Source organism: Octodon degus, unplaced genomic scaffold, assembly GCF_000260255.1.
Source record: "Octodon degus isolate 3935 unplaced genomic scaffold, OctDeg1.0 scaffold00079, whole genome shotgun sequence".
NCBI lineage: Eukaryota > Metazoa > Chordata > Mammalia > Rodentia > Octodontidae > Octodon > Octodon degus.
The window spans coordinates 3,417,617-3,443,422 of NW_004524655.1; the positions used below are offsets into that span (position 1 = coordinate 3,417,617).

The window sequence follows — 25,806 nt, forward strand, 5'->3', positions numbered from 1 at the left end:
TTCCCTTCAGTCTTCCTTCTCCTTTCCCCAGTATGAGGCTAAGGACAGAGATTTGACCAGAAGCAAACTGGATCTCCATGGATATTGCCCAAGAACTGTAGGGGACAAATCGTTCCTTTTATAAGCAGCTCCACTTTTTTCTTAATAGCTTTGTCACAGCCCTGAGCAGACCTGCGTGGCAGACACAAGCTGAGAGCCCGGCATGGTGTCAGGGTCAGAACTAGCCTTTTCTGGACGAAGAACAGGCAAAGCCCCTGCTGGGGAAGAGGGGAGGTCAATTTCAAATAGTTCACTGGTCATTTCTAACCAATTTATAGAAACTTAGCTCTGGGCAGCTGAATCCCCTCATTTTCCCTACTTTCTTTTGTCCTATCTCAGCTTACTTTGCAAGCACCCATTTGTGTACAGTCCAGACTTTGCTTACAAAAGTGCAACTGGAAACATTTTCAAAAGCTGGCCCTAATGTCCAAGTGAAGACACATTAAACAGGCACCAACACTGAGCCTGGCGCTTCCCCGCAACCCATTTATTATGAATGTCAGAAGAGCAAGGGGTGCAGCTTGCTATACCCATTTCAAAGACAAGACGACTGAGGCCCATGAAGCAGTCCAGTCATGCAGGGAGTAAAGAGGGCAGTCAAGACCATTCATTTCTACACAAAAGCCATGACTGGGTTTCCCCTTGGTGCCAGTTCCTGTACTAAGCCATGGGGAGTGAAAAGAAAAGGGGGGGGGGGCGGCAAGATCCTTCCTCTAAGGGCTTTACAACCTGGAAAGGAGTTTACTGCCCTAGCACTCTAAAACCATCTCTGACTTCAAGCATGAACATCTTTGCACTCGCCCCATTGCCTGGCATGTGCCCCGTAGGAATGCTGCCATTTCGATGTGAACCCCCTTTATGGGGCCTTGCAGTGAAGATCCCCTTCCCTCCAGGGGTCACCCAGCCAACAAATGTTTACTGAGCACAAGGCACAGCCCATGCACCTGTGCCTGCCCCAGGACAAATGACACAAACGGAAATACCCTCGACTTGGTAAAACCAGGTCAGGGGGACAGGCAGGGAGTAGAGTTAGACAACACAGTAGTGTGTTCTGAGGCATGACGGGGAAGGGTAGTGGTGATGCTTTAGGTTCGAGTGGAGCCCAGGAGGGCTTCCTGGAGGGAGAAGTGAGGGCCAAGCTGAGTTTGGAAGGTGAGCGGTAGCTAGCAGAGGTATGTGACAGAGGCCAGGCAGAAGCAAGGAGTGTGAAGACACATCAGTGAGAGGGTACCTGGCCTGCTGTAGGGACTGGTGGCTCAGTGAAGCCAAGACCCTGGCAAGAAGAAGAAGAGAGAGAGGAAGAGATGTAGAGGTAAGGGAGGAATGTATTTGGTAGAGGGTCTCACTACACAGCTCGGACTGGTAGTGACCCTGCTGTTTTCAGCCTCCCCAGCGCTGGGGTTATAGGTGAGCACCACCACGCCTGGTCTCTGTGGCCAGCTCAACATGTCTGGGGGCAGGGCTGGTGTGGCATGTGGGGCCAGAAATCAAACCCCGGTCCCTGTGCTTGCCTAAGCAGGCTCTTAGTCCACTGAGCTATCTCACTGACCTGAGATTAGATTTGTATCCTAAGAGCATGGGAACCCAATGGAGGGTTTTAAATGGGGAAGTAACACTAGACAAGCATTCTAGAAGACCGCTGTGGCAGCAGAGGCTTACAGAGACACTGTTTTTTGTTTTTTTTTGTTTTTTGTTTTTTTTTTTTCTGGTGGAACCAGGGATTGAACTCAGGCTCTTGCATTTGCCAGGGAAGTGCATATTCTACTGAGCTATCTCCTTGGCCCCTTGCAGATGCTTACAAAGAAAGGGCAGCAGGGTTGCCCTCTCACTGTCTTCCCTCTCCTCTCTGCATCTACTTTCCTTTGCCCAGGCCACCACATCCAGTACCCCTGAGGGCTTCTTCCAGAACCGCTCAGCCAGCTCGTCACCTGTTCTGCAGTGGGCTCACTTCCTCGAATGTCCCAACAAACCATTTAAGTCTTATTTTGGCTCCCTGTGGCCTCTTAATAGAACCAATGCTCCCAGAAATGCCTCTGTGCTCTCAGAGGGGGAGAACCAAACAGCCCTCCCTTGTTACTGACAGCTGGGAGGGGTTTAGCTCAGGAGCCTCCAACTCAGAGAAAGAAGAACACAGCAAAGAGGCAAAGGCCACGTGGGGGGTCCTGAGCCGGGAGTCGGACCTCAGCAGCCAGTGACATGAATAAGCATCAGGATTGTACTTGCTGGAGGAGGAAGGGAAGCTGTAGGTGTGTCAACTCTTGAGGGTGCTGTCCCTCTGTCCTTCTCCAACCTCCCCGCAAGGGGGGTAAGTGATTAAAGTATCCTTAGCTCCCTGGACCTGGGGGTGTTTGCCAGAACAATAAGATTCATGAGTCTTTGTTCAGGGCTAGAAAGGATGCCGCATCTGGAGATTGTTGCTGGCTTGGGGAGAGAGGTAGAAAAGGCTTTTGGTCCAAGGTAAAGGCTGAGACCAGGTTCTCACACTTTATCTTACACATAGAGTTCCAGGGGAAGTAGAAAAGGGGTTGGCATTGGTTCTGACCTACTGCGTGGCCAGCCCTAAGGCCTCTGTCACCTGGAATCAGGGATCTGTGTATGAGTAACACATCAGCCCACCATGAGGCTTCGGGCCAGCCATGCGCCTCCATTTCCCCATCTGTGGAATGGAGATGATAACAGAACCTATTTAGATTTCAAAGTTGTCTCAAGGATTCAGTGAGAGCACGCACGCCACGTTCAGCCAAGTGCCTGACTTTGTGACGGCCTCCCCACAAGGCACACATAACATTATCATCCTCACTGTTACCACCGCCATTGCGTCCAATTCCCACTTCAGCTACTAGCAGAATTACGATCATCTCTCACATACAACTCTAATTGGACCCAAATTTTTGCTTATAATAGGTAAAAAAAAAAAAGTGTGCATAAGGGACCATTAATTCCATAATTGCAAAGACTGAAGTGTTTCTATTAATGGAAAAGTAAGTTCAAGATTCAAGCTGGTGATCTCTGAAATGCATGCTCGTAATTATATCCTGCCAATATCCTGCCTGCTATACAAACTCCGGAGGCTTCCAGGAACTTCTTGGCAGCAGCTGCAACATTGGTGTTCATCTTCTCTCCAGGGTGGTGAGATCAGAGCACACGAGTGCGCCCAGTGGTCCTACCAACCCTGCCTGCTTTCTTTGCACTTCCATTTCCTCAGAATGACCTGTGGCTGGGGTCATTTTGCAAAACAGGAAATATTTAGCTCAAATGTTGTATTTTGGTGCGAGAAGCAGAGCAGGAAAACACATAGGGCAACTGAAGAAGGAACCAAGGTTAAGCAAAAAGATCCCATGGCACAGCAGAGTTGGAACACAAGCTCACTAAGTGCACGTTGGCTGGCATGGACAGAAAGAAGGGCGAGCAAGTCCAGCCCGCTGCACCAGGCAAGAGACACATTAAGATGCTGCTGGAATAAACTGGAAACTTGTAGTCCTTATCGCAGGCTTCCTAAAATTGCCCTTTATCTTAGTAGGGTAACAGTCATGGGTTTTACTGCTACGGCAGTGGCCTCAGATGAACACACAAGTGATTTTAGCAGCACGTGCTTTGAAGTGACCCATATAGGACTGACAAGAGGTTTCTGGGCACTTGGGACTTGGAGTGCTAAGCCTAGGTATGTCCCAAGCAAGCTAGGATGGGGATCACCCTGTAAGAGAGGCTACAATGCCTACAATCACCTGCTAATTGTAGGGTAGGTAACTCTACAATACATACTGTAGCCTCATAGTGAGTATCTTATAATGCCCTTGTAACTTGGATGGTTTACTAATAGGTCCATGCCTGAGGCAAACCATTGACAGCTGAGGGTCTAAAACAGAATACTGCATAGGATCTGCTGCCTGGGAAAGAGGGATTATATAAACCTGCTGTTTTCTACCAGGAGCAATTCTGCACCTGTCCCCCAGGGAACATCCGGCTATATTTACAGATATTTTTGGTTTTCATGACCAGGGTGGAGGCCTGCTGTTGGAATCTAGTGTGGGGAGGCCAGAGATGCTGCTAAACATCCTATAGGACAGTGCCCCAGCCCTGTGCCTGTGCATGTGTACACACACACACACACACACACACACACACACACACAGAATTATCTACCTTTGGATGCCAATAGTGCTAAGCAGAGAAGCCCCAAAACACACCCTTTAACATCTCTTCCAAGAAATCATGTACTTTGGAAAATCCCAAAAGACAAATAAAAAAGAACAAGAACTGTAAGATATGCCCAATTTTCCCAAGATTTGACCTTGCTTCCAACCATGGAAGTGATTTAGTGGGAATGTTTCATCTCTACACTTTGTACTAAGAGAATATCAGTTTCTAGTCATCGAGTGGCCTTGTTAAAGGTTGTGATTTGAAGGGAGGCCTAAGTTTTTCATGTGAATGGGACACTCGTACATCTTAATCACACCGATGCATGTATTTAGCTCGCTGTGCTTCTGAGAGGTTCAGAAACTTTCCCTGGATAACAGAGTCAGGAAGCAGCTGAGGCGGAACTGAAGCCCAGCACTCTGCTCCCAAGCCTACAACCCTGATGTTGTTTTACTGTCACACATTTGAGTCCCTAGAGGTAGATCCCAAGATGGACATTCTTGCAAGTGACTTTTTGAGGCATCCACTCCGGGGCATAAACTCCAACACCTCTGTCTGTCTGCCCCCAGGTAAGGAGGCCAGGACTGCACTCCTATTATCAGGTGACCACTGTCTCTGAGCTGGGAGGGAAGAGGCTTAGTCTCAGCACCTTGGGTCAAGCAGCTACTGTCCCTGGTGCTACTGGCTGCTCCTCCCATGATGCCACCCAGAGCATGGCGACTCTGGCCTCAGCGTGCTCCTCTTTATGACCTGGTCCTTGGCAAAGAGCCTGCTGAGAGTCTGAGTCTGAGATTGCTTTTGCAGGAGTGGAGCTGGATGGGCTGTGAGCAACACCCTGCCCTACATCATGGGGTCATCTTCAGCCTCAGACCACAGCAGCCTGAGGTATGGCAATTGCTGGCTGGGGAGGTAGGACTGGGACGCAGCTGCAGGACAGAGTGGGCCTCCCCTCCACCATGGTGTCCACCTGGAGCAAACGATGGCAGAGCGTGTTCAAAACCTCTGAAACCCTGCTGCAAGCATGTGCTCTGACCCTTCCCTTTGCTTCATCTGGCTAACCTCTCTCCCTTCAAAAACCTTCTAGGGGCAGTCTCCATGTACACAATGGATCCTCCATGCTGGGGTACCCAACATAGATGCCCCAGTGCTAGGATTATCCCGTGCTAGGATTGTTCCCGTGCTAGGATTATCTACCACCTGGTGTACTGCTTTGTCTAGATTCAAGTTCCTTGTATACTTTTAGGTATAAGAATTCTAAGGGAGCTTGTTAAACTGCAGATTCCTAGGTCCTTATCCCCAGAATCTTGGCCAGGAAATCTGCAGAGGACTCAGGAAGATGCAATTGTCCACTTCTACCTTGATCTAGAGACAGGTGAGGCTGGGGCTGACCTTTGACCTGACAGTGTTCTCTGGCAACTGGAGGACACCACACGTGTCCTTCCCACCCTCCCCCTTGGGGCAGCCGAGTCCTTTCATGGCAGATGCTTATCCAGGACTGGCAACATAGCCAGAGAAATAATCTCTGAGAAGAGAAAGGGGGTGGCTAGGCAAGCAGAAACCAGTTCAAATGCTACTTCTGCCCTGGCGGTATGCAGAGCTGTTCCCTTTCCTTCCACACTCCAGTCCATGCAGGAAACATCTCAGCTTAGATTCTGTCTCTCCAGGCACAAACCCCCCAAATCACTACACTCTGTGCTTTTCTGCAGGAAAGGCAAAGGCAGAAAGGAGCTGAGGATGCAGACCTCAGCTCTGCAGAAACCTGTGCGAAGAGCTGAGCGGGAAAGAATGCAGATAGCGCATGATGGAGTGCAGGGAAGCCCATCAATAGCTGACTGCAAAAGCAAACTTGTCCAGCTGAGTCCACAGCTATCAGGCAATGCGTGGATCATGCTGACACTGGAGCGCTCAGCTCAACTCTGCTCGGTGCTTGCGAACCTATTAGATGAAAACATCTTGATTTAGATAACTGCAAATTGCTTTCTGAGTCTTAATTTCCTATTAGTTCATTAATCTCTCTATTCAGAACGCCAACAAGACAGCTGATGATAATTCCGGAGGAAGTGGGCATTAAAGTGAAGCTGGAGGGAAGGGGGTTAGACATAAAGGAGTCTGGCTTCCTGGGGGGCCGGAGCACACCAAGTTAATTCATCAAGTTAGTGATCCTGTTATCCCAATCATTAATTAAGCACTTATAATGGGCCAGGTACTAGGGCAAGCATCCTTCTTAACAATTACTTTATTCAAAAAAAAAAAAAAAATCTAGGGCTGGGGAGATGGCTCAGTAGAATAAGCGCTTCCCTGGCAAGCGCAAGGGTCTGAGTTCAATCCCCAGTTTAAAAAAAAAAAAATCTAGCTAAGAAGATATTATTTCCATTTTACAGAGGAACAAACACTGAGGTTCAGAAGGGATCACCTAACCAGTTGGTGGCAGAGCCAAGAATCATATATGGGCATGTTGACCCTAGAGCCTGGGTTCTTACTCAGAAGCTATTTTTTCCCATAAACATTTGCTCAGCGAATTTCCTGGGCAGCAGATAAGGTGGAGAAAGACCCAAATCTCAACCAATGGACACAAGAACACCAGAGCTTGCACATAATCAGCAAAGCCTATCCTTTCTTACAAAAACACCTCTCACTATGAAATGTTCAGCTGGACAACAGAATTTTTAAAATTCCTGCTTTTTGGTGGTGGTCCTCGAAAGCAGGGACCCAGGACTAGCACCTCGGCAGCCCCCTGGGAGACTGCTGCAAAGGCTCTGAGGACCCACCCCCGAGCTGCTGTCTGAGGTTCTGGGGTTGGAGGAGTCTGTGTTTTAACAAACCCTACAGTGCACTGTGCTGCATTTCAAGCCTGAAACCCACAGTGTGAAAGAGGAGCCACTGGCTGGCGAGCCAGCTTCTCATGCTGCCAGCGGCCAGGCCAGTTGGGATTGAGCAGGTCCAGGGCAGGGTCTGAGGTCTGCGTTTCTAAGCAGCCCTCACGTGGGTCAGGCAGCTGGTCTGGGGACCTCCATTTAAACCAGTGCCTGCCACGCAGGGGGTTTCAGTTTTTAAAAATACATTCCTTTCTGGGAAGATCAAATCCATGCTTCTGAAGGGCCTGGATTGCACGCTCCTATTTTTCCAATATTTTCACCAAGTCAGGAGACCTTCCCTGGCTCCTTGCATTAAAACTGCAGCCCATCCCCAGGTTCTTCCTGTTTCCCTTCTCTGCTTTATTCTTCTTCTTAGCATCAGCCTCATGTGATCACAGACCTACTTGAACACACTTTTTTACCATCTCTCCACTCCCCCTCTCCCCCACCATATACATCCCACCAGGCCAGGGATTTTGTTTTGTTCCCTGTTGCTTTCCTAGTACCTGGATGAGTTCCTGGTGCAGTATGAATATATCGTAGTTGAGCATCTGTAATGAGAACATCTGAACTCCAAAATGGCCCCAAATCCAAAACTTTCTGAGTGCCGATTAGACACTTCTAGGGGAAAATCCCACATCTGACCTCATGTGACAAAGAGCCACGGTCCAAAGCCACGTGCACTGGAAACTTCCTGTGATGTTATATACCTTCAGATTATATTTCTAGACGGATATAAAATATCAATAAATTTCATATTTGGACTTGGGTCCCCTCTCCAAGATACCTTGCTGTGTGTTTGCAAATATTCCAAAAGCACAATAAACTGAAACTGCAGACGCTTGTGGCTGGATGGGCTTCAGGTAAGGGACTCTCAGCCTGGAGTACTGCAGGTGCAGAAGCGAACACGCGGTCCTGCCGGTTCTCTCGTCACTCTTGCTGCCACCTCTGAGTCGTTGCTGCTGGTGCCCTCTCTGCGCAGGCTTTATTTTCTCTGAAATTCATTTCTCTGCAGTGCGCCTCCCTCCTCTGAACTCCTTGGCCATGGAGGCTATGTGTTACTCATTCGTGTTCCTCATCCAGCCCTTCCGTTGGCTCAGAAGTGATCCAGAATTTTGTCAGTCCTTGCAAACACACACAAATCCCCATCTACCCTCATGTGAATCAACGCAAGCATTGCAGGATTTTATTTACAGGATAGCAGCGTTGAGCGTCAGCTGCTTTCAGTAACTTGCGCTCCTAATTGCTTAGTAGAAATGGCTCTAAATTCTGTTGTCGTTGATACAAGTACAATGTGAAGACACTGAAGCCTGCTGAAGCTTCACAGCAGCTGCAGCAGCTGCCTTCCAGTCCTGCTAGTTTTTCTAAGGGCTGAGCAAACTGGTGAGTTTGCCAGTGCAATGCAACCATGGCTGGGTTTGGGATCACACCTTCTTGATGCCAACAGCTATTTCTGCACAAGACAAAGTGGAAGGTATATTCTTGGCTGAGACATTGTAATCTGGGGTAAGGTCAGCCTGTGACAGATGCTAATACCTTGCCCATTTTGCAGATGTAAAAATCAAGCTCAAAATGACAGACCATTTAAGAGCTTAGGCTCACAGGGGAGTTCAGGGACAGAGCTGGGACCCAGACTCCAGCTCTGGTGGCTTCCAATCCTGCGCTTCAGACGCTCCCCACCCCCCCATCCTCAGCAGGCCAGCTGCTTTTGCTCATTACTTCTAGAACAGAGAGCACCAGGGCCAAGGCTGCCTCTGAGCTCTGCCTCCGGCGCTGCAAATTGAACAGGCCTGGGAAGCGTTCAGCCTTGCTGACTTCTGGCTGTGTCCCTGTCACCTAATTACTTGACTTCAAAGTCTCCACGCAGCAGGTGTGAGGATGTGAAAGCTGCCGTTGCCCCCCACAGAACACGATGTGACTTGAAGGAGAAGAGACAGGTCTCCCCAGCTCCTGTGCAGGGGCAGGCAGGCAGCAGGGCGCCATCCCTGAGGCCCTGGCCTTGGGTCTCTTGGAGTCAGGAAAACCAGGGTCCACCGGAGAGCCAGGGTGCACCAAGGACGCTGGTGGGATGGCAGCCTTCCAATGCTCACGCTTGGTAATCACCGCCTCACCTCCCCCACTACCATGGAGTGTAAGGTTCCTCAGGGCTTGGAATTAATGAATCCTACCAACTCCAGGGGGGGGGGGGGCTCAGCCTTACCTTCATTACTCAAGTGAGACTGCGGGATGAAGGGGGATGGGTGGAGGGAGGGAGAGCTCTGCCCTGCTGTTACCCCATATCCATCACAAAGCGGGGATGTGGGGAGGTCTGAGGGGCCCCAAATGAGAGCTCTCTGCTGGGCCAGGTAGGAAGAACAAAACTAGAGGTGAAAGAAGGAGCCCCAGAATTTTTTTTTTCTGATGCCTCTTAGCGATAGAGACCAGTGAATCATTTCACCCATTACCCTCCTTGCCCTTACTCCTCTCTGCTTCTCTGACAGTCCTCCTTCTACTTTCATGCTATGTCTGCTTCGTTTCTGTTTGTTAAATTCCACACAGGACAGAAAACATGTGAAATTCAAATGCTCACAACTTTATGGCTCCTACCAAGCCAACACGCATACTCTGGTAGATTGTTGTAACTTCTACACACTAGGGAGTGGTGTTGGCTCCTCTATAGGAACTGGACTTGAGAGGGCAAGTAATACATGTTCACAGAAGGGGAAAGAGAGGCTGGGCAGAAAGGCACTCTTTACAGGGCCCTGAACTCTGAGCCAGCAACAGTGCTGTGGACCACTGTGTCGATTATGATCCCTTTCACACAGATGAAAATCCAAGGCACAGAAATGTGAGGTGACGTGTCCAAGGTCACACAGCCACCGATCACCACATCCTGTTCGTAGTTTCTTCCCTCCCCATCCCTTCCTGCTATCCATGGCCTGGAATGGGCATACGGAGGCTGGAGAAGCAGAGGGCTCGGGCAGTCCTGCCTTCCCACCAGAGCTCAACCCTAAGACGGCATCGCAGAAAATGAGACCAACAGGCTGCAGTGGGCTGGATTCAAGCCCCAGCTGCTACTTCCTAGCTGTGACTTTTCTCTCGGCTGAGACTTTCCTAGCTGAAAAATGGGGGACATTGCAACGCTCCTTCGGAGAGATACAGTGAGATGAAAGAACCGAGAAGGGAAGTTTGCAGACTTGTAACTCAAAGACCAGAAACCAGGGGCCAAAGTGAGGCTGCAGCTGTTTCCATTAATTGGTCTGTTTCTGTGTTGTCTATGCCTGGTTTCGAGCTTCAGGGAGTCGACAGTAACCGCAACAGAAACGCTTCACCCTGCAAAACTTGACGCATTTACTCCCTGGTGGACTAGTGAAAAGCTTGGCTAGCCCTGGTCTTCGATGCTATGAATGCGTGAGCCCAGGCACAAAAGATTATAAATTTTCACCATGTTCCATCAGCTCCGGTTCTTACTCAGAACTGCTCTTCTTGCCCCCATGCCCCGACACAAACATGAGGTTCATCTAAGATCTGTTTCTAAAACCCAAAGCAAACCAATCTCCCAAGAGCCAAGAATTGGAATGCCCACGAGCTATGGCAGAGCCCTCCTGCCTGGCTCTCGCTGACATCGGGCTCTGCAACGAGTCACTCTGAGATGCGGCCACTTACTTGCAGTTTTTACACTTGAGGCCGAAAAGCATCCCTTTCCCACACACTGTGCATGTCTGAGACATCCAGTACTTGGTGGAAAACCTGCAGAAAAGAGACAGAAAATGTTCAGGATTAGAGAAAAGCAACGAACCCATCTCTAGGGGGCTACGCCAGTTAGAGGGGGAGGACAGCGGCCCTGGACGCGTGTCCCACTTCCTCCAAGATAAAGGACCTAACCAAGTTGCACAAACCACATGGAGCCTCAGTCGCTTTGTCTGTAAAACAACAGTATTTACCTCATGTGTGGTTGGGAGGATTTAATGGCATCATGAAAGGCTTTGCACATGCCTGCCGCACAGTGAGTGTTCAACGCATTGGTTATGACTATATTACTACATGGAACATTTATAGCAGTCACTTGTTCATTCGATATATATGGCCTGGTGGCCTACAATGTGCCAGCTTCAGTCGTGGCACAGAGCAATGGGTGAGGCTGGCACTGTCATTGGAGGGCTACAGAGCCAGGTAGGGTTTCCCAGCTGAGCCATTCCCCCTCACTGCTAGGCATGTCACCCATCACCTGTCTCCTGAAGAGCTTCAAGGGGCATCTTCCCTCTCCAAAGAGCCTAGTCTCCAAACTTTAATAGCAGAGAAAAGTCCCCCAAAGGGAAAAACCATGGGCTTACCTCCTTCCCCAACCTCCGCAATTCAATGCAAATGTAAGGTCTTTGGGGGTCCACCATATATAGCTATGACCAGCATGAGCAGAGGTGCATTAGATTAACTCCCTGGGTGCCCTCCCCCTGGTGGGTGATTTTTTTCCCCTAAGATATGAGGCAGCAGCGAAAGTATTGAAGGTTGCCAGGTCACAGTTAATTTTAATTTTCAATTTGTGCCACCGTGGGCAGGAGTCGTATCTAATCTCCACTGCTTTGAGGTGTCAAAAGGGAAATCGGAAGCGCTTACATAACTCGGGGATGGAGCATCTGGAGGGGAGGCCCGCCTCCCCCGGCTGTGCCCTCTTGCCCGATCTGGGTCAGACCCTCTCCAAACAGAATGAGCTGCAGCTCAAAGCCTCCATAGCTGAGCAAACAGCAATATTCTGAGCAGAGATACTGGTTGCCAAGGAAAAGCTCCCTTTCCAGTTTTGGATCTGGGGGCTGCTTCATCCCCTCTGGATCTCCTCAGCCAGGCCAGCGAGTTTAGCAGGGTCCATTCCACAGGATTTGGCAGCTCTGGGGGATGGCAGAGGGTATGTGTTTCCCACCAGCCAGCAGCACAGGAGCAGAGGGCCGACAGGTGTGCGGGTGGCAGTTCTTCCTCCTCTTCAGCCCTCTCCTATCCCCAGCATCAGCTCTCCTTGTTCCCTGGCTCTGACTGACATGACTTCCCGAAGACAGGGAATGTACTATTAATTTTATTTTTTCAAGGCTGGGTTGAGTCTAGCGCTGAGCCCAGAGAGGAACACAGGGCAAGACTGAAGAGTAATAGTTCATCCTGAGTCCCAGCTCCTCTCACAAGGTAGTCAGGTTGTTTCTTGCTGTGGGCACCAGCATCTGAAGCTCAGGTACCATTAGGTTCATGTGAGGGTGAGAAGGCCTGGGTTTGGGGCGAAGGCACAGGGTAGTGCTAAGCAGAAGACACTAGCCACCCAGCGACAGAGCTGAACCAGGAACTTGGTAAATCCAAAGGAAGAACTAAATAGGGGAGTGGCTAATCCAGGTGGGTGGTTGCACGGGGGCACGGCCAATCCAAGGGTGGATCTGAGCCAGGGTGTGGCCAACCAGGAAGAGGTACACAATCAGGGGCGTGGCCAAACCAGGGGTAGAAGGGGTGTGGCTGAATCATAGGTGTGGCCAATCTGGAGGAACTGACCCAGGGGCATCACCCACCCAGGCCTGCGGCTAAATCAGGAGCCTGGCCAAGCAGGAATGGAGAAGAACCACAGTGCAGGGAGAAAGCAAAGACTCTCAAAAGGCCTGCATTTCTGACACACTTCTCACCGCAGCTCTCAGCCTGACCACTGACGTGTCTATGGCGCATTCTTTACTGCTTCCTTCAATGTTTTCTCATTTGAGTTTTAGCAGCTCTCCTGTCAACATTATTCTTTCAAAAACTGTTGACAAGGTGCCACCCCTGCGAGGGCTCATTTCTGCCTTGCCCTGGGCTACGGCCTGTGCTGCCTCTGGTGTTCTCTGCCATAGCCCTGATCAGTATTGGCATGATCTGTTAGGTGACCCTCTCCTGGCTGGCCAGCTTCTCCAGGGTCCAGACCTGGCATCTCGCTCAGTGCTGCAACCCTGGCACCGAAACCCTGCAAATCCTGGGGGAGAGAATCCGTGAGGGGGTGAACCGGCCTTCCACAGCTCACGGGGGCCCCGGGCACAGGCTGCTTTTGCAGGGCTGCCAAAGGGCACACAGTGAGGAGGCAAATTAGCTTCTAGGCCCCTCGCTCAATCTTCAGGGCCTCAGTTTCCTTATCTATCAGATAGGCGGGGCTATGCTTGCCCCTACTTAACCACACTGCTTGTGAGGCTGTGAGGATGTTGAGGCAAAGTGTAGAAGTCAAACTGGAAGCACTGAAGATCTGCTCATAGAAATGACTGGTTAAAGGGGTCAGCAAGATAGCTCAGCGGACGAAGCGCCTGTTTAGGCAAGGGCAGGGAGCAGGGTTCCATCCCCAGCACCACATTGCTGCGCTGGCCCCACCCCCAGGTGTGTTGAGCCAGCAAAAGAGAGCAGGCATGATGGTGCACGCCTGTAAGCCCAGCACTGGGGAGGCTGAAAATAGGAGGACCACTATGAGTCCGAGCTGCATAGTGAGACCCTGCACCAAACACATTGAAAGAAAGAAAGAAAGGGAGACAGACAGACCAGCTGAGGCAAAACCCCTTTACAACAAAGGTAGGTATAATCTGGGGAAATCATCCTATCTGCCCAGGGGGGCTGTACCTCTGGACTGATCCACCTTTTCAGAGAATGAGCACCATCGAGTTTAGCCTGCCATGTCATTTTCCAGGTGAGAAGCCCCAAAATTAGATCATATAGCCCTTACCTTAACAATAGTGCCATTTATTATTATGTCCAAAGCTCTATGCTAAGTGCTTTACATATATTATTTCATGTAATCTTATAGGAAGGCAGAATTATTTGATGAAAACAAAAATGGAGCCTTGGAGAGGTTAAGCAGCATCTTAGAGGTTGTAAAGCTTTGTACCTAGGACTGGAAAACACGGGTTGGTCTGACTCCAAACCCCTACTTTTAACTCCTAGGTACTAATTTGACAAGGCAAATTTTGTAAGACGCAGACATCTGGTCCCGGTCTCCTAGCTGCCACTTTGCTCTTGGGCCTGGCAGAGGAGAGAGGCTCACAGTGGCATAGAGCTGGGGCAGGGGCACCGGGACACACAGGGATCCAGCCTACCTGTGCTTGATGGAGTTGCCGAGGTCTCTGCGAGGGATCTGTGGGGACCAGCGTGGCACTGACAGGGTGTCTGCAGAGAGAGAGAGAGAGAGAGAGAAGAGCAGAGAGGAGCTCGTGACCCAGGGGCTCGTCGGCTGGGTCAGCTTGGAGGAAAAGGGAGGCTTTGCTGATCACAGACCCAACTGCCTTAACTTGCTAAGCCAAGCCAAATGGAACAATCATTGAAGTTGTCACCTGAAAACTCAGGCAAGGTCCTCTGGGAAGGGCAGGGCAGGGCAGGGCAGGGTAGGGCAGGGCAGGCAGCAGAGGCCTTAAAAGAAAACAGCTCTGAAAAGATTAAAACTTGGGCATCACTTCCCATTTCACAGAGTGCTTAACATGTGCCAGTCAGTCTCCCATGACTTAGCTGGCCACATCCTCTAAAAACAGCCTCAAGTGTAGAGGCTGCCAAGTTGCCCACCACCCAGATGAGAAAACTGTGGTGTGACAGGAAAAGTCACTTACATAAGGTCATATAGGTTGTAGGCTACAAAGCAGCTGTGAAGCCAAGCTTGAGGGACTTTAGAGCCTGTGCTGTTATAATGTGTAAAGTTATAATGTGGTGGATTCCAAATGCCTATCATGCCAGTACTGAACCACTCTCCCAATGTTCATCAAACCTCTGTACAAGCCATAAAGTTATTTACTTAGTCATTTTAAAGCTTATCCCATTTTTTATTTAAATATATTTAAGACCAAAGTCTATATGGAAATCTATATTATTTTATGTATACTGTATACTTTTAGAATGTTCATCCATAAGCTACCTAGTCATATTACAATAAGTAAATGGATGAGTGGATAGATGGATGGATGGATGAATGGATGGATACATAAGTGGATGGTTGGACAGGTGGGAATATGGATGGATAAGTGGGTAGGTTAGGAAGGTGAATGGATGGATGGACAGTGGTAGATGGATGGATAGATGGATGGATAGATAGGTGGGTGGGTTAGGAGGGGGAGAGATGGATGGATGGATGGATAGGTGTGTGGGTTAGGTGGGTAGATGGATGGATGGATAGGTGGGTGGGTTAGGTGGGTGGTTTAGATGGGTGGGTGAATGGGTAGGTTAGGTGGGTGGATGGATGGATGGATGGATGGGTGAGTGGATTAGGTGGGTGGGTGGGTGGATGGAGAATGGATAGGTGGGTTAGGTGGGTGGATGGATGGGTGAATTAGGAGGGTGGATGGATGGACAGATGGGTGAATGGGTTAGATGGATGGTTGGATGGATGAATAGGTAGGTGGGTTAAGTGGGTGGATGGCTAGATGGGTGGATGGATGAATAGATGGGTGGGTTAGGTGGGTGGATGGATGAGTACATGGGTAGGTGGATAGATAGATAAATGGAAACAGAAGAAGAAACAAGATGCAGGCTTCAGCCATGGTGACTGTCCTCATCTGGCCTTCTCTTTCATACTGTAGGCTAAATCTCAGCAAACTACACTGTCACTCCCTTGCTGAGTCTACAGCTCCTCAGCACCAGCCCCCACCCCACTGCATTGCCCAGCTGTCCATATCCACCTCCTCCTGGACCTTGTAGGCCAGGAGAGGCGTGAAGCAACAGCAGAAATGAACTGGCACTGCAAGGCCATCAGACAGTGCGAGAGGAACTGTGTGCGGCCGACCCACACACCGGCTCTCATTTCTCAGGCCAGATGGATGCAGACAGCTCCTGCTTCCACAGCTGCAGATGCACACCTCATTTTTTGCAGCTGTTGTTATGGAGTGGCGCTCTAGTCCAGGCATCAGGTGTGTCAGAACCAGTCAGATAGCATTTAACCCCAGCCCCGTCACTCTCTTCTTCTGCCCAGTGACACTGTCTTTGCCATCTGAAAGCTGTTTCCAGGAACCCCAATTCTGGTCTTGTAAAGTGGGACCCTTCCTGGGAGAGCTAATAATTTTTGAAGCCCAAACAGGGCAGAGAAAACTCAAGAGAAAGACAGTGTGATGTGCCTTGAGAGTTAGCACCTCTGGAATTTTCTCTAGTTTAACTAAAATCTAGACGTCATCATGTTCAAAGCCCCTTTGGCTGTTTGTTTCACTTTCTAAAGGAAGTGAAAAAGCCAAGAAAGAAAAATGAATAAAAATGTTAAAAAGCATTTTTCCCCATCCCTACTTCCTCTGGGAGCTGAAATCAGATGTTGGAGGAAAGACACTGCCTGCTAATTCCTACAGGTTGTGTTGGAGAGGAAGGCGTGGCCTCCTCATGAGCAATCTACAGTCAGAAGCAACACATGGGCCAAGAGCAGAGGTTGATCTGAGCAGAGATTGTACTGAGAAGGACTCTGAGGCTGGACGGGAAAGAGCATCAAGATTGACTAGTAATGTCTGTCATGAGTGAAGAACAAGGTAGTACTGGTAGTTCTGTATTTTCCACCTCTGCAAAAATAAGGACCATGCCTCCATCTTCACGACACTACTTCATAGCATGTATCTGATACACAATAAGTTTTTAGTACATGTGTGCTGAGTCCAAGATTATTACATGAAAAACACTGAGTTTATTGATCGTTAATATGTGCTAGGCATTATGATCTTCACTTTAAACCTGGAAGCTGTATCTCTGTGTGATTGGTGCTATCAATATTCTGGTTGTGTAAGGGAAGGTGAAAGAGCACAGAGAGGTACAGTGGCCTGATAAAGGTCTAATAGCCATGCACCAGGAGAGTCTCAAGAAGCAACTTCAAGGGCCAGCAAGATAGCTCAGTGGACTAAGCACCTGTTTAGGCAAGTGCAGGGACTAGGGTTTGATCCCTGGTCCTGCGTGCTGCACTGAGCCGGTGACCAAGTCTGGGCTTAGTGGTGCACGCCTGTAATCCCAGTGCCTGGGAAGCTGAAAACAAGAGGATCACTATGAGTCTCAACTTCATAGTGGTACCCTGTACCAAATAAAAAAAAAGAAAGAGCAATTATCTCAAAGTCTTTGGGGAGCTATTACACTGGTGTTGTTAGCCACCATAACTTTTACCCCATAGGGGACATTTGGCACTATCTGGGGGCATTTTGGACTCTGTGTGTGTGTGTGTGTGTGTGTGTGTGTGTGTGTGTGTGTTGTGAAGCCAAGGACATCTTTCAATATCCTGTAAGTTGGGACAGACACCTCCCACCCCAAATTAACTGTTCCCAAGTAACAATTGCTTCAAAGTTGAGAATTCCGGTATAAATGTTTCTCTCCTTCTGTAACTAACTCCTTCCTGTCCTGCATTGATCCCCCCTCCACACAGGAAGAAAAGAAAAAAAACTTTCCAAAAATTTAAAACCCCACCTTGAGTTCAGGAGGCTCAAGTGAGCAGAGAACAAACACTTTATTACAAGCACATTTCACCGGTGGATCCATGCCCTAGTTATTCTGTTACATCATCTTTTATTTCAAGTGGATATAATTAAGTTTGGTAGTTTGGTTTCATTTCCCAATATCTGACTGAAGGGCTGAATTCTGCCAATTACATGCAGCAGCTGGAGCATCAGGAGTCTAGCGCTGTAATAACCGGCGTAGTGCTTCCTACGTGGGTGTACAGACTTGAACTTGGAGAGCCACTCTCTACTTTCTTTGTTTGGATTTCATTAAACTTGCCAATGCAAACCTTAAAGCGATGGGAAACTGTTGAAAAGGAAGGGGGGGAAGCTATGAGAATGGAGGCCTTATCATAACAGAGGAGGCAAATAACATTTACAGCAATTAAACTGATACAGAAACTTCTGTTTAACAATCAAAGCAGCTATTAAGATGTCTCCATAGCTGCACAAAGGCTCCTTTTCTACTCTAATTTTCTGATAAGCAGTCATGCAGACGTGGAGGCAGAATTGTGCATATCCCTGTTGCCATCAGTCGCAGGGGTGGACTCAGATATTTCTTCTTGGATACTTTCATTTCTACTGCATGGAAAGGGAAAGAGTTGGTCGGACCTTCTTCTTTTTCAAAGGTCTTTTAAGAGTCTCTTGGAAATGCTCTGTCCTGGCCTGGTGGTGCAGGTTTGTAATGCTTAGCTACTTGTGAGACTAAGGCAAGAGGATTGCAGGTTCAAGGGCAGCCTGAGTGACTTAGTGAGACCCTGTCCCAAGGTGAAATGAAAACGAGCTGGGCACTTAGCTCCGTACTCCTGGGTTCAACCCTCAACATGAGGGTGAGTGGAGACCTCTAAGTGGAAGACAGAAGAGAAGCTAGGAGCCCTGGCCTTTGAAAACACCCTGATGGTCATGGTGACAATCAGAAAAACCTACCTGAAGAAGCCAATCTTAATGAAGCATCCATATAAGGTAGAGCTTTATGATAAAAAAAAAAAAAAAAAAATCTCAGGCTCTGAATTGGTGAGTCTGAGATCAGGCTAACAGGCGAACTACATGGAGAAAACATATAAGGGTGTAACAAGGGCATCAGATAAACCTGGGTGATGAGAAAGCAAAAGAGGAAAATTGGCAATAAGAAAAGTAATAATAGCAGACTTGCCTTTTATCGAGTACTACCATGTACCAAGCAGTACGAGAAACCCTGCTCTTTGACCACGGCTCCACTGAATCTGTATATGACACAGCTCCTCTCATTTATGCCAGCAGTGTATGGACCTAAGTGGTATATCAACCATGAGCATTAACGGCCTTTCACCAAAAGGAAATCTACCAGGTGTGAATCCCAGCATCTGGGAGGCTGAGGCAGCAGGATTACCACCAGTTGACGCCGGCATGGGCAACACAGTGAGTACAAAGCCAGCCTAAACACTATAATGAGACCCTGCCTCAAATAAAACGAAACGGAAATGTAGATGTTGTAGTCTTTGTCCACGGCAGATGCAGGTGATAATGGATTTTTAATCCAGGTGATATAGCTGTGGCTCAAGAAACAAGAGCCGACTTCATTCCACTTCACAGACAAGAACACCAAGGTTTAGGAGCAATAAGCAATCAGCTCTAGCTAACCAGTGACTGAATTGGGATTTAAATCATAGACAAGAACAAGCTGGATGTTTCTAATCCTACATCTTCCTCCCTCCAGCCTAAACTGTCAATGTCTTCCACTTCTGTCTGGGAAGAAGGCAGGAAAGGGTGACTTCTAACCTTCTTAGGCTTGGCCTTCAGAAGCCGAGAAAGGCAAGAACATACATTCTCCCCCGAAGAGTCAGAGGGAAGCGGCTCTATGCACACCTTGATTTTGATTGTGTGAGACCTGCCTTGGACTTCTGACCTCCAGGTCTTTAAGATAATGAAGTTATATAGAGTCAGTCCACTAAGAGCGTGGTTGTCTCACGCTGCAGCTGCAGAAAACTCATGCAGCATCAGGTCTTGTGCTAGGGGTGGTTTTAGAAATTGGGGATCTAGTGATGAGTGTTGTATAATAAAGTCTCCTGAGCCTAGAGCTAGTAGGCAAATAGAAGGTAAATGAACAGCCAAATAAGAGTCGTGTAGAGAAATAAGACAGCACAAACTTTAGGGGTTGTTTCCAGGCAAAAGAAACCTTGACCACAGCCTTGGAACAAAGGCAGGTTGCCAGGCTGGGCCTCATGGAGGTAAGAGGACCCTCTGGGGGCTAGCGGAAGTCTAGCCCAATAGGCTATGATGCAAAGTAGGGAAGGGGTCTCAGCCTCCCTACCCCATCCTCAAAATCCCCATTCCCATCCCATTCTGAGGCATCAAGCCCTAAACCTAGCAAGGTCACTCCATCTCTCAGCCCAGATCTTTTCCAGAACACTGTCACAATCCTTCCTACAGCCTCCAATGAAAAATCCACCCCTTCACCCCTCAGTGTCATGGGAAAGCAAGGGAAACAGTAAAAATGACAGACTTCACAGCTGTCATTTTTAGAAATCTACAGGATATGTTCACTTCTTTGGTTGTAAGGACACCATGCTGAAGTGTTTGATCCCAAACTCAACAACCTGCAACAGTCAAATATCTGTTATGGTCCAGACTGACCTTAGGGGGATAATTCTTTAAGAAACTATCATGGGATAGACATTCCCAAACCCAACCAGAGAAGGATAACATAGAAAGAAGGAAAAGATGTTGAACCAATCAATCTTTAGAATTTTTCTTTTTTCTTATGCATTTGGTACAGGATCTATCTCACAACATAGATCAGACTCATAGTGATTCTCCTGTTTTCAGCCTCCCAAGCACTGGGATTATAGGCATGCACCACCACACCCTGTCTCAATCACCATCTCGGCGTGCCCTGGAGTTGGGGCTTGTTCGGCACACCAGGGATTGAACCCCAGCCACTGTGCTCTCTCTACCTAAGCAGGCGCTTTAGTACACTGAGCTATCTGGCCAGCCCTGTAATTTTTCTACTACGGGAACAAATACTAGGCTGAGCAGTTACAGAAAGCAGAGCCAGTCTCTTCTGTCATTATACTTTCAGTGTTTCACTCAGAGAATAAAAAAAAGTACTCAATTGACGAATGAACATATGAAGCAGCCAATTGTCAAGTCCTGGCCAAAACTGTAAGTTCACTGATTAACCAGAAATGTACTGGGCCTTGGGAAAGTTTTTCTCAAACTTGGAGCCAATCTGAACTGATTTATATGTAAAATGCTCATGTGGGATTAAAAGAAAAAAAAAAGATATAAATGTTACCTCTATTTTATGGATGGAAAATGGAAGCAGATCTGAGATGTGACCACTGTTTCCCAGGGCAGTGACAGCCTGAGGGAGCAACATGGGAAGAGCAGAGGTAAACAGCAGTGCCTTTCCTGTTGGGCTGTTGGAAGGTGGGGGCCTGACACCCCAGAGTGTGAGTCTTCCACCCAGTGTGGAGCGGGGCTGAGCCTCCTCTGGCGTCAGCATCCCAGATGCAGCTGCGCGCTCCCAGGCACTTCCTCCTGGAATCCAGGCCACCTGAGGAGACTGCTCGCTTGGTTTACAGGCAGGAAAACGGAGGACAACTGAACTGTTCCAAGACACGCTGCTAGCATCGGGTAGGCATTTGACTTGAGCCCAGTTTCTTAGAAAACACATTTTATACCTAGGTGCGGTGATGCGCCTCTGTAAGTCAACACTCAGGAAGGCTGAGGTAAGAGGATCACAACGGGGAGCCCAACCTAGGCAAGGTGGCGACTTGGTGGAACAGTCTCAAAATAAAAAAAAAAAAAAAAAATTAAAAAGGCTGGAGGCCAGGGAGATTGCTCGGCGGCTTAAGTGCCTGCCTGGCAAGTGCAAGGTTTAATCCTTGGTACCAAGAAAAAGGGGGGTCTGGAAATGGACTCAATCCCTAATACCATAAACAAATAAACTGAAGCCTTGTTATTCACTACCACCTCTCTCCCCCAAAATAAGACCGAGACAGCAAGCAACCAGCCTATCCTGACCTTCCCTGATGTCACTGTTCCCTTCCTCAGTGCCTGTTCTGTAAGGCAGGTAAGGCAAGAACATGCTGATTAGGGAGGGCTGGAATTTTTGACTGCTACTTTCCAAGGCTGATTTTTTTTTCCAGCTATGCCTTATTAGTATGTCCTGCCCCCTTCTGAAACAAATATAAAAATAATTTTAAAAGTCATGCCTAGAAGGACCAGCAGACGCTGTTGATAGAAGTCTTGAGTTTCTAAAGCCCCTTTGTTAAAAGAAGAGCTATCTAATCTCATGTTTCTAGGCAGATTAAGACCTCTAAGGATGTAAAAGTATTGATAGCTAGCATGTATGCAGCACCTCATAGATGGCCAGACTTGATGATGTGATTCAGGTATCTTATTTCATTTGATTTCCATAACTTCATCTCAGACTATAAGGCTGGAGGCTGAGCTAGGACCAGCAAGGACCAGAGCTGACACTTGGAAATACTGCAAAAACAAGGGAATTTCCCAAGTGTCCTTAAGCTCCTGGCCTAGGGACAAGATGGTCTGAGCAAAACACTCAGATGCATTCAGTTCAGTCTGTTAATGCTTTGGCCCAAAACGTACCTGAATCTAATAAAGCATAGACCACTACAGTTTCCTTCTGGGGTCACAGGCCAGCTAAAATCCCACTGCTTTATCCAAGGTGCCAACCAACCTTTGACTAAAGCTTCTCATGATATTATTCACATATCTGGGAATAACTATTTGCTTTAATAGTCAACTCAAACATGTCTGATCTAAAAGCACTTTGATTATGGGCTGATGCTAAAGGTTACAGCTCCATGAGGCTCCAGGGTCAAATGGAGTTTCTCTGTGGATGTGGACATAATTTTCTCCCTGAGACAAGTGAAATCCTCTTCCCAGAACCAAAACATCAGCCTCCAAGGGCGCTGATGGCTACGGAGGCTTCCAGAAAACCACTGGGCGCTGAAGAGTGTGTAGGCCAGGGTGGATTTTGGAGCCATGCCATGGAGGAAGAGGTAAGGCAGAGGTCCTGACAGAGATTCTATGATAAGCAAGAACACAGCCACTCACTCCAGATAGGTCATCTAGGAGGACTTCAAGAGAGATATGGGGGCTCCCTTTGACATTGATGCAAGACAAAGGGCTAAGGCAAAGCCACCTGTCTAGGAATAGGAGCACTGTAGAAAGGAGGTCAGGCCAATCAGTGTACTCATTGGGTTTAGGGTAGAGACATGCCACTGAGCAGTGTCCTCTTTTGGGGGCAAAGTGGCATACCTATACCTGAATGGGGACAACTTCTCATGCAGCAACTTGTCCAGAACAATGCAGGAAAGAGCACGCAGAACTTTGTATTGGGAAGATCTGCCAAGCATGGATGCCACCACTTAAAAGCTTGGCTACTTTTACTTCTATGAGTCCTGGTGTGATCTCTTACAAAAAGGGAATCATTATGTGTCCTCATCAGATTGTTAGAAGGACTGTGAGTTGTGATGAAATTAGAGCTGTCTTCAGTGGAGGGCCTGATGTATTATTGTTTTTGTCACCGTCATCGTTAGACTGCCTCTAGAATTAGCCTGCTGGTTAGAATATGACAAATCTCTCCATGGACTACAATTTAGAGCAGAGGTTGGCAAACTTGACCCTCGGGTCAAAAGCAGCCCATTGTCTGGTGTTGTAAATAAAGATTGATATGCTGTCTAGGGCTGCTTTCTTGCTATTATAACAGCAGAGCTGAGCAGGTGTGACAGAGACAATATGGCCCACAAAGAATAAAATAATTGCTACCCGGCCCTTTAAAGAAAAAGTATATCAATCCATAAAACTCATTTCCTTGGCTGATCTGCAGGAAGGATTTTTCCCCCTTGTCGCCAGAACACCTAGGTTTAAGATCCTCTCCTGCTCTTTACCTTGTGGGAATCTTTGGATAAATGGCCTGCAATCTCCAAGTCAAATTATATTTGGCCACGTGGTGTTGTCACTCTGCTCACTTAATCCTAGCACCCCATAGAGTGTGTTGTTTCAATCCTTATTTTAGAGAAGAGAGCTGCGAAGCACCTTCTAGAGGACCTAGAAGCAGCCCAGGCTAGACTCTAACCCAAGCCCTTGCTCCTTCTACCCTTTCCTGTCCCCTGGGAGAATCATCCATGAGGAGCCAGCGCCTCTGAAGACAAGCCACTGTTGAAATCCATGCAATTCAGGGGCCAGAGACGAATGGTTACCTTCTCCTCTCAGTCCTTCTGTCCAGGTTCATTAATGTGATCCTCTAGTTGTCACTTTTTCAAAGCAGAGAGACCTTGAGGATGCGTGAGTTACCTACCACTGGAGGGAGTGACACTCAGGGCCATAAGGGATAAAGAGGCGCAACCCTGCTGGCAGCATCTCCCAGCAGGAGCCTTTCTCAAAAAGGCAGGTGAACAGTGAGGGCACTGAACAAATGGTAGGTGTGCAGCTGGGAGGCTGCTATGTAGGAGGAAGAGGCAGGAAGTGCAGAGGGTGTGAGGAGAAGACATTCCAGGGAGCCATAATCCAAGCTCTCTGTCACCTGTCCCACCTGGCCCCTGCCCTGGCCACCTGGCTCCTACCCTGGTTAAAAGATTAAAAAAAAAAAAATTGCTAAAGCTAAACCAGAGATGCCTTGAGGATCTACTGGACAGCTTGGCTGTGCTTATCCTAATATACCCCTTCAGAATCCTTTAAAAAGCCTTCACCACCTGGCCTCTAAGTTCGGGCACATAACAGCCCAGTTGGGATCCCCTTGATTCACCACAAATCAAACCCATGGACTCTCAGAACACTCTTCCTGGCCTGTAGAGAAAACACAAATCTGGGCGCCATGGCCTGTGATTTACCTCAGGCCCCTCAGATGGCCTGGCTAAGGGCCCGTGCTGCTACAGAACGCGAAGGCGGCTGAGGCATCTGGTTACATCCCATCACGCACTCACCGCCGCATCTATTAAAGCGTATCAGAGGTCTTCACCCTCGCCACCACAGAGCGGGAGCTCTGGGTGCTACAGGGACAAGCATCCTCCTCACAGAGATGATCGATGACAGACTTAAGATGCTAAGGTAGGACACGTGTGCGTGGGAAGGGGTGGCTGCTGGGCTTGGGGCTGACAAGAAAAGGACATCATGGTCATCTCATTCCACTGACTCCACCCCAAGGATTGGAGCGGGGAGTGCCATGAATTGCCAGGGGTGCCCCCAGAGCTAAAGGTGACGTCTGTCCATCTACTTTTCTCCCCACTCCTCCTGTTCCTGCCCAGAAGTTCCCTTCTGATTTCCCTTGCTGCTATTTTATTGCCGTGTTCTGAAAATTCGAGGGGAACATCCCGAAATGTCAAAGTCATTTTATATAATAAAATAAATTTAAAGCAATCAGAAAGGTGCAGCGGAGCGTGACTATAATCCCAGCTACTTGGAAGGCCGAGGCAGGAGGATGACACATTGAAACCCAGCCTGGGCAGCTTCATGAGACCCTGTCTCAGAATAAAAAGAAGGGCTTGTGATGTAGCACAGTGGCAGTGTGCCTTTGGGTTTAATCCCCAGTGCTACAAAAGAAAGAAGGAAAAAATGGGAAGGAAGGAAGAAAGGGAGGGAAGAGAGAGAATCAGACAAAATATAGAAGAAATGTGAGGCTACTGGGCTGACCTTGGTGTGTTTGGGAGAGACTTGCGAACTAAGTTACTGATGAGCAGGTGACAAGTGGTGCCTGTGGAGTGGACATTAAGTAGAACCCCAGTTTCAGTGGTGCACGGTACTGTGCCAGGGTCTCTCTGCTCCCCAGGACTGGTCTAAGCATGGATTATCTGTGGCCACTGTCCCAAAGGTCTGCGTCACGGTGACCAACCCGTGATTGGGGATGGAGGAAGAACACGCTGACCCCAGGCCAAGGAAGAAGAAAGGTCACCCTACACTGTATCAGGCAGGAAGATGGGGCTCACGGCCACGAGGCTTAAAATCAAGGTCCCGGCCACTCTTGGGCCTCTCTGAGGTACATGTACATCGTGCCAGGGGCCTGCCACTTTGCAGTGAGAACGCGGTGCTCCCTGTCTAGAGCATTCTTCTGCCCCCTGCTCACAACCTTGCTCAGGTTCCTCCAGGATCTGCCTCCTCCAAGAAGCCCGCACTGAAGACAGAGAGCACTGCCCCTGCCACGGTACAGCACCCAGCGCTCACAAGGGGCTCTGGGACACTGTCCTTGTCACGTGCACGGAGGCCCGGGCTTATGTATCTGTTCCTTCCCCCACCACCCTTGGCCGTGAGCTCTGCAGAGCAGGGACGGCCAATTCGTCATCTTTATGGGCTTAGCGTCTCAGGCAGAGCTTGGCTCAGGGGCGAGTTGGGAAGGGCTTTTCTTACTAACTGCAACCAGGACAGGCCAGTGAGCAAAC

At 48.6% G+C, this 25,806-nt stretch overlaps 1 protein-coding gene across 1 annotated transcript in view; it reads right to left on the minus strand.

Moving 5' to 3' along the window:
* The window catches only part of Ksr2 (kinase suppressor of ras 2), a 435,854-nt gene that overhangs the window by 94,215 nt on the left and 315,833 nt on the right, over positions 1-25,806 (minus strand). The window contains exons 6-7 of the mRNA XM_004636227.1: positions 14,084-14,153; positions 10,677-10,760 (exon numbers count right to left, since the gene is read on the minus strand). Of these exons, the coding sequence (XP_004636284.1) occupies positions 10,677-10,760; positions 14,084-14,153 (154 nt within the window). The remainder of the gene's footprint in view (positions 1-10,676; positions 10,761-14,083; positions 14,154-25,806) is intronic.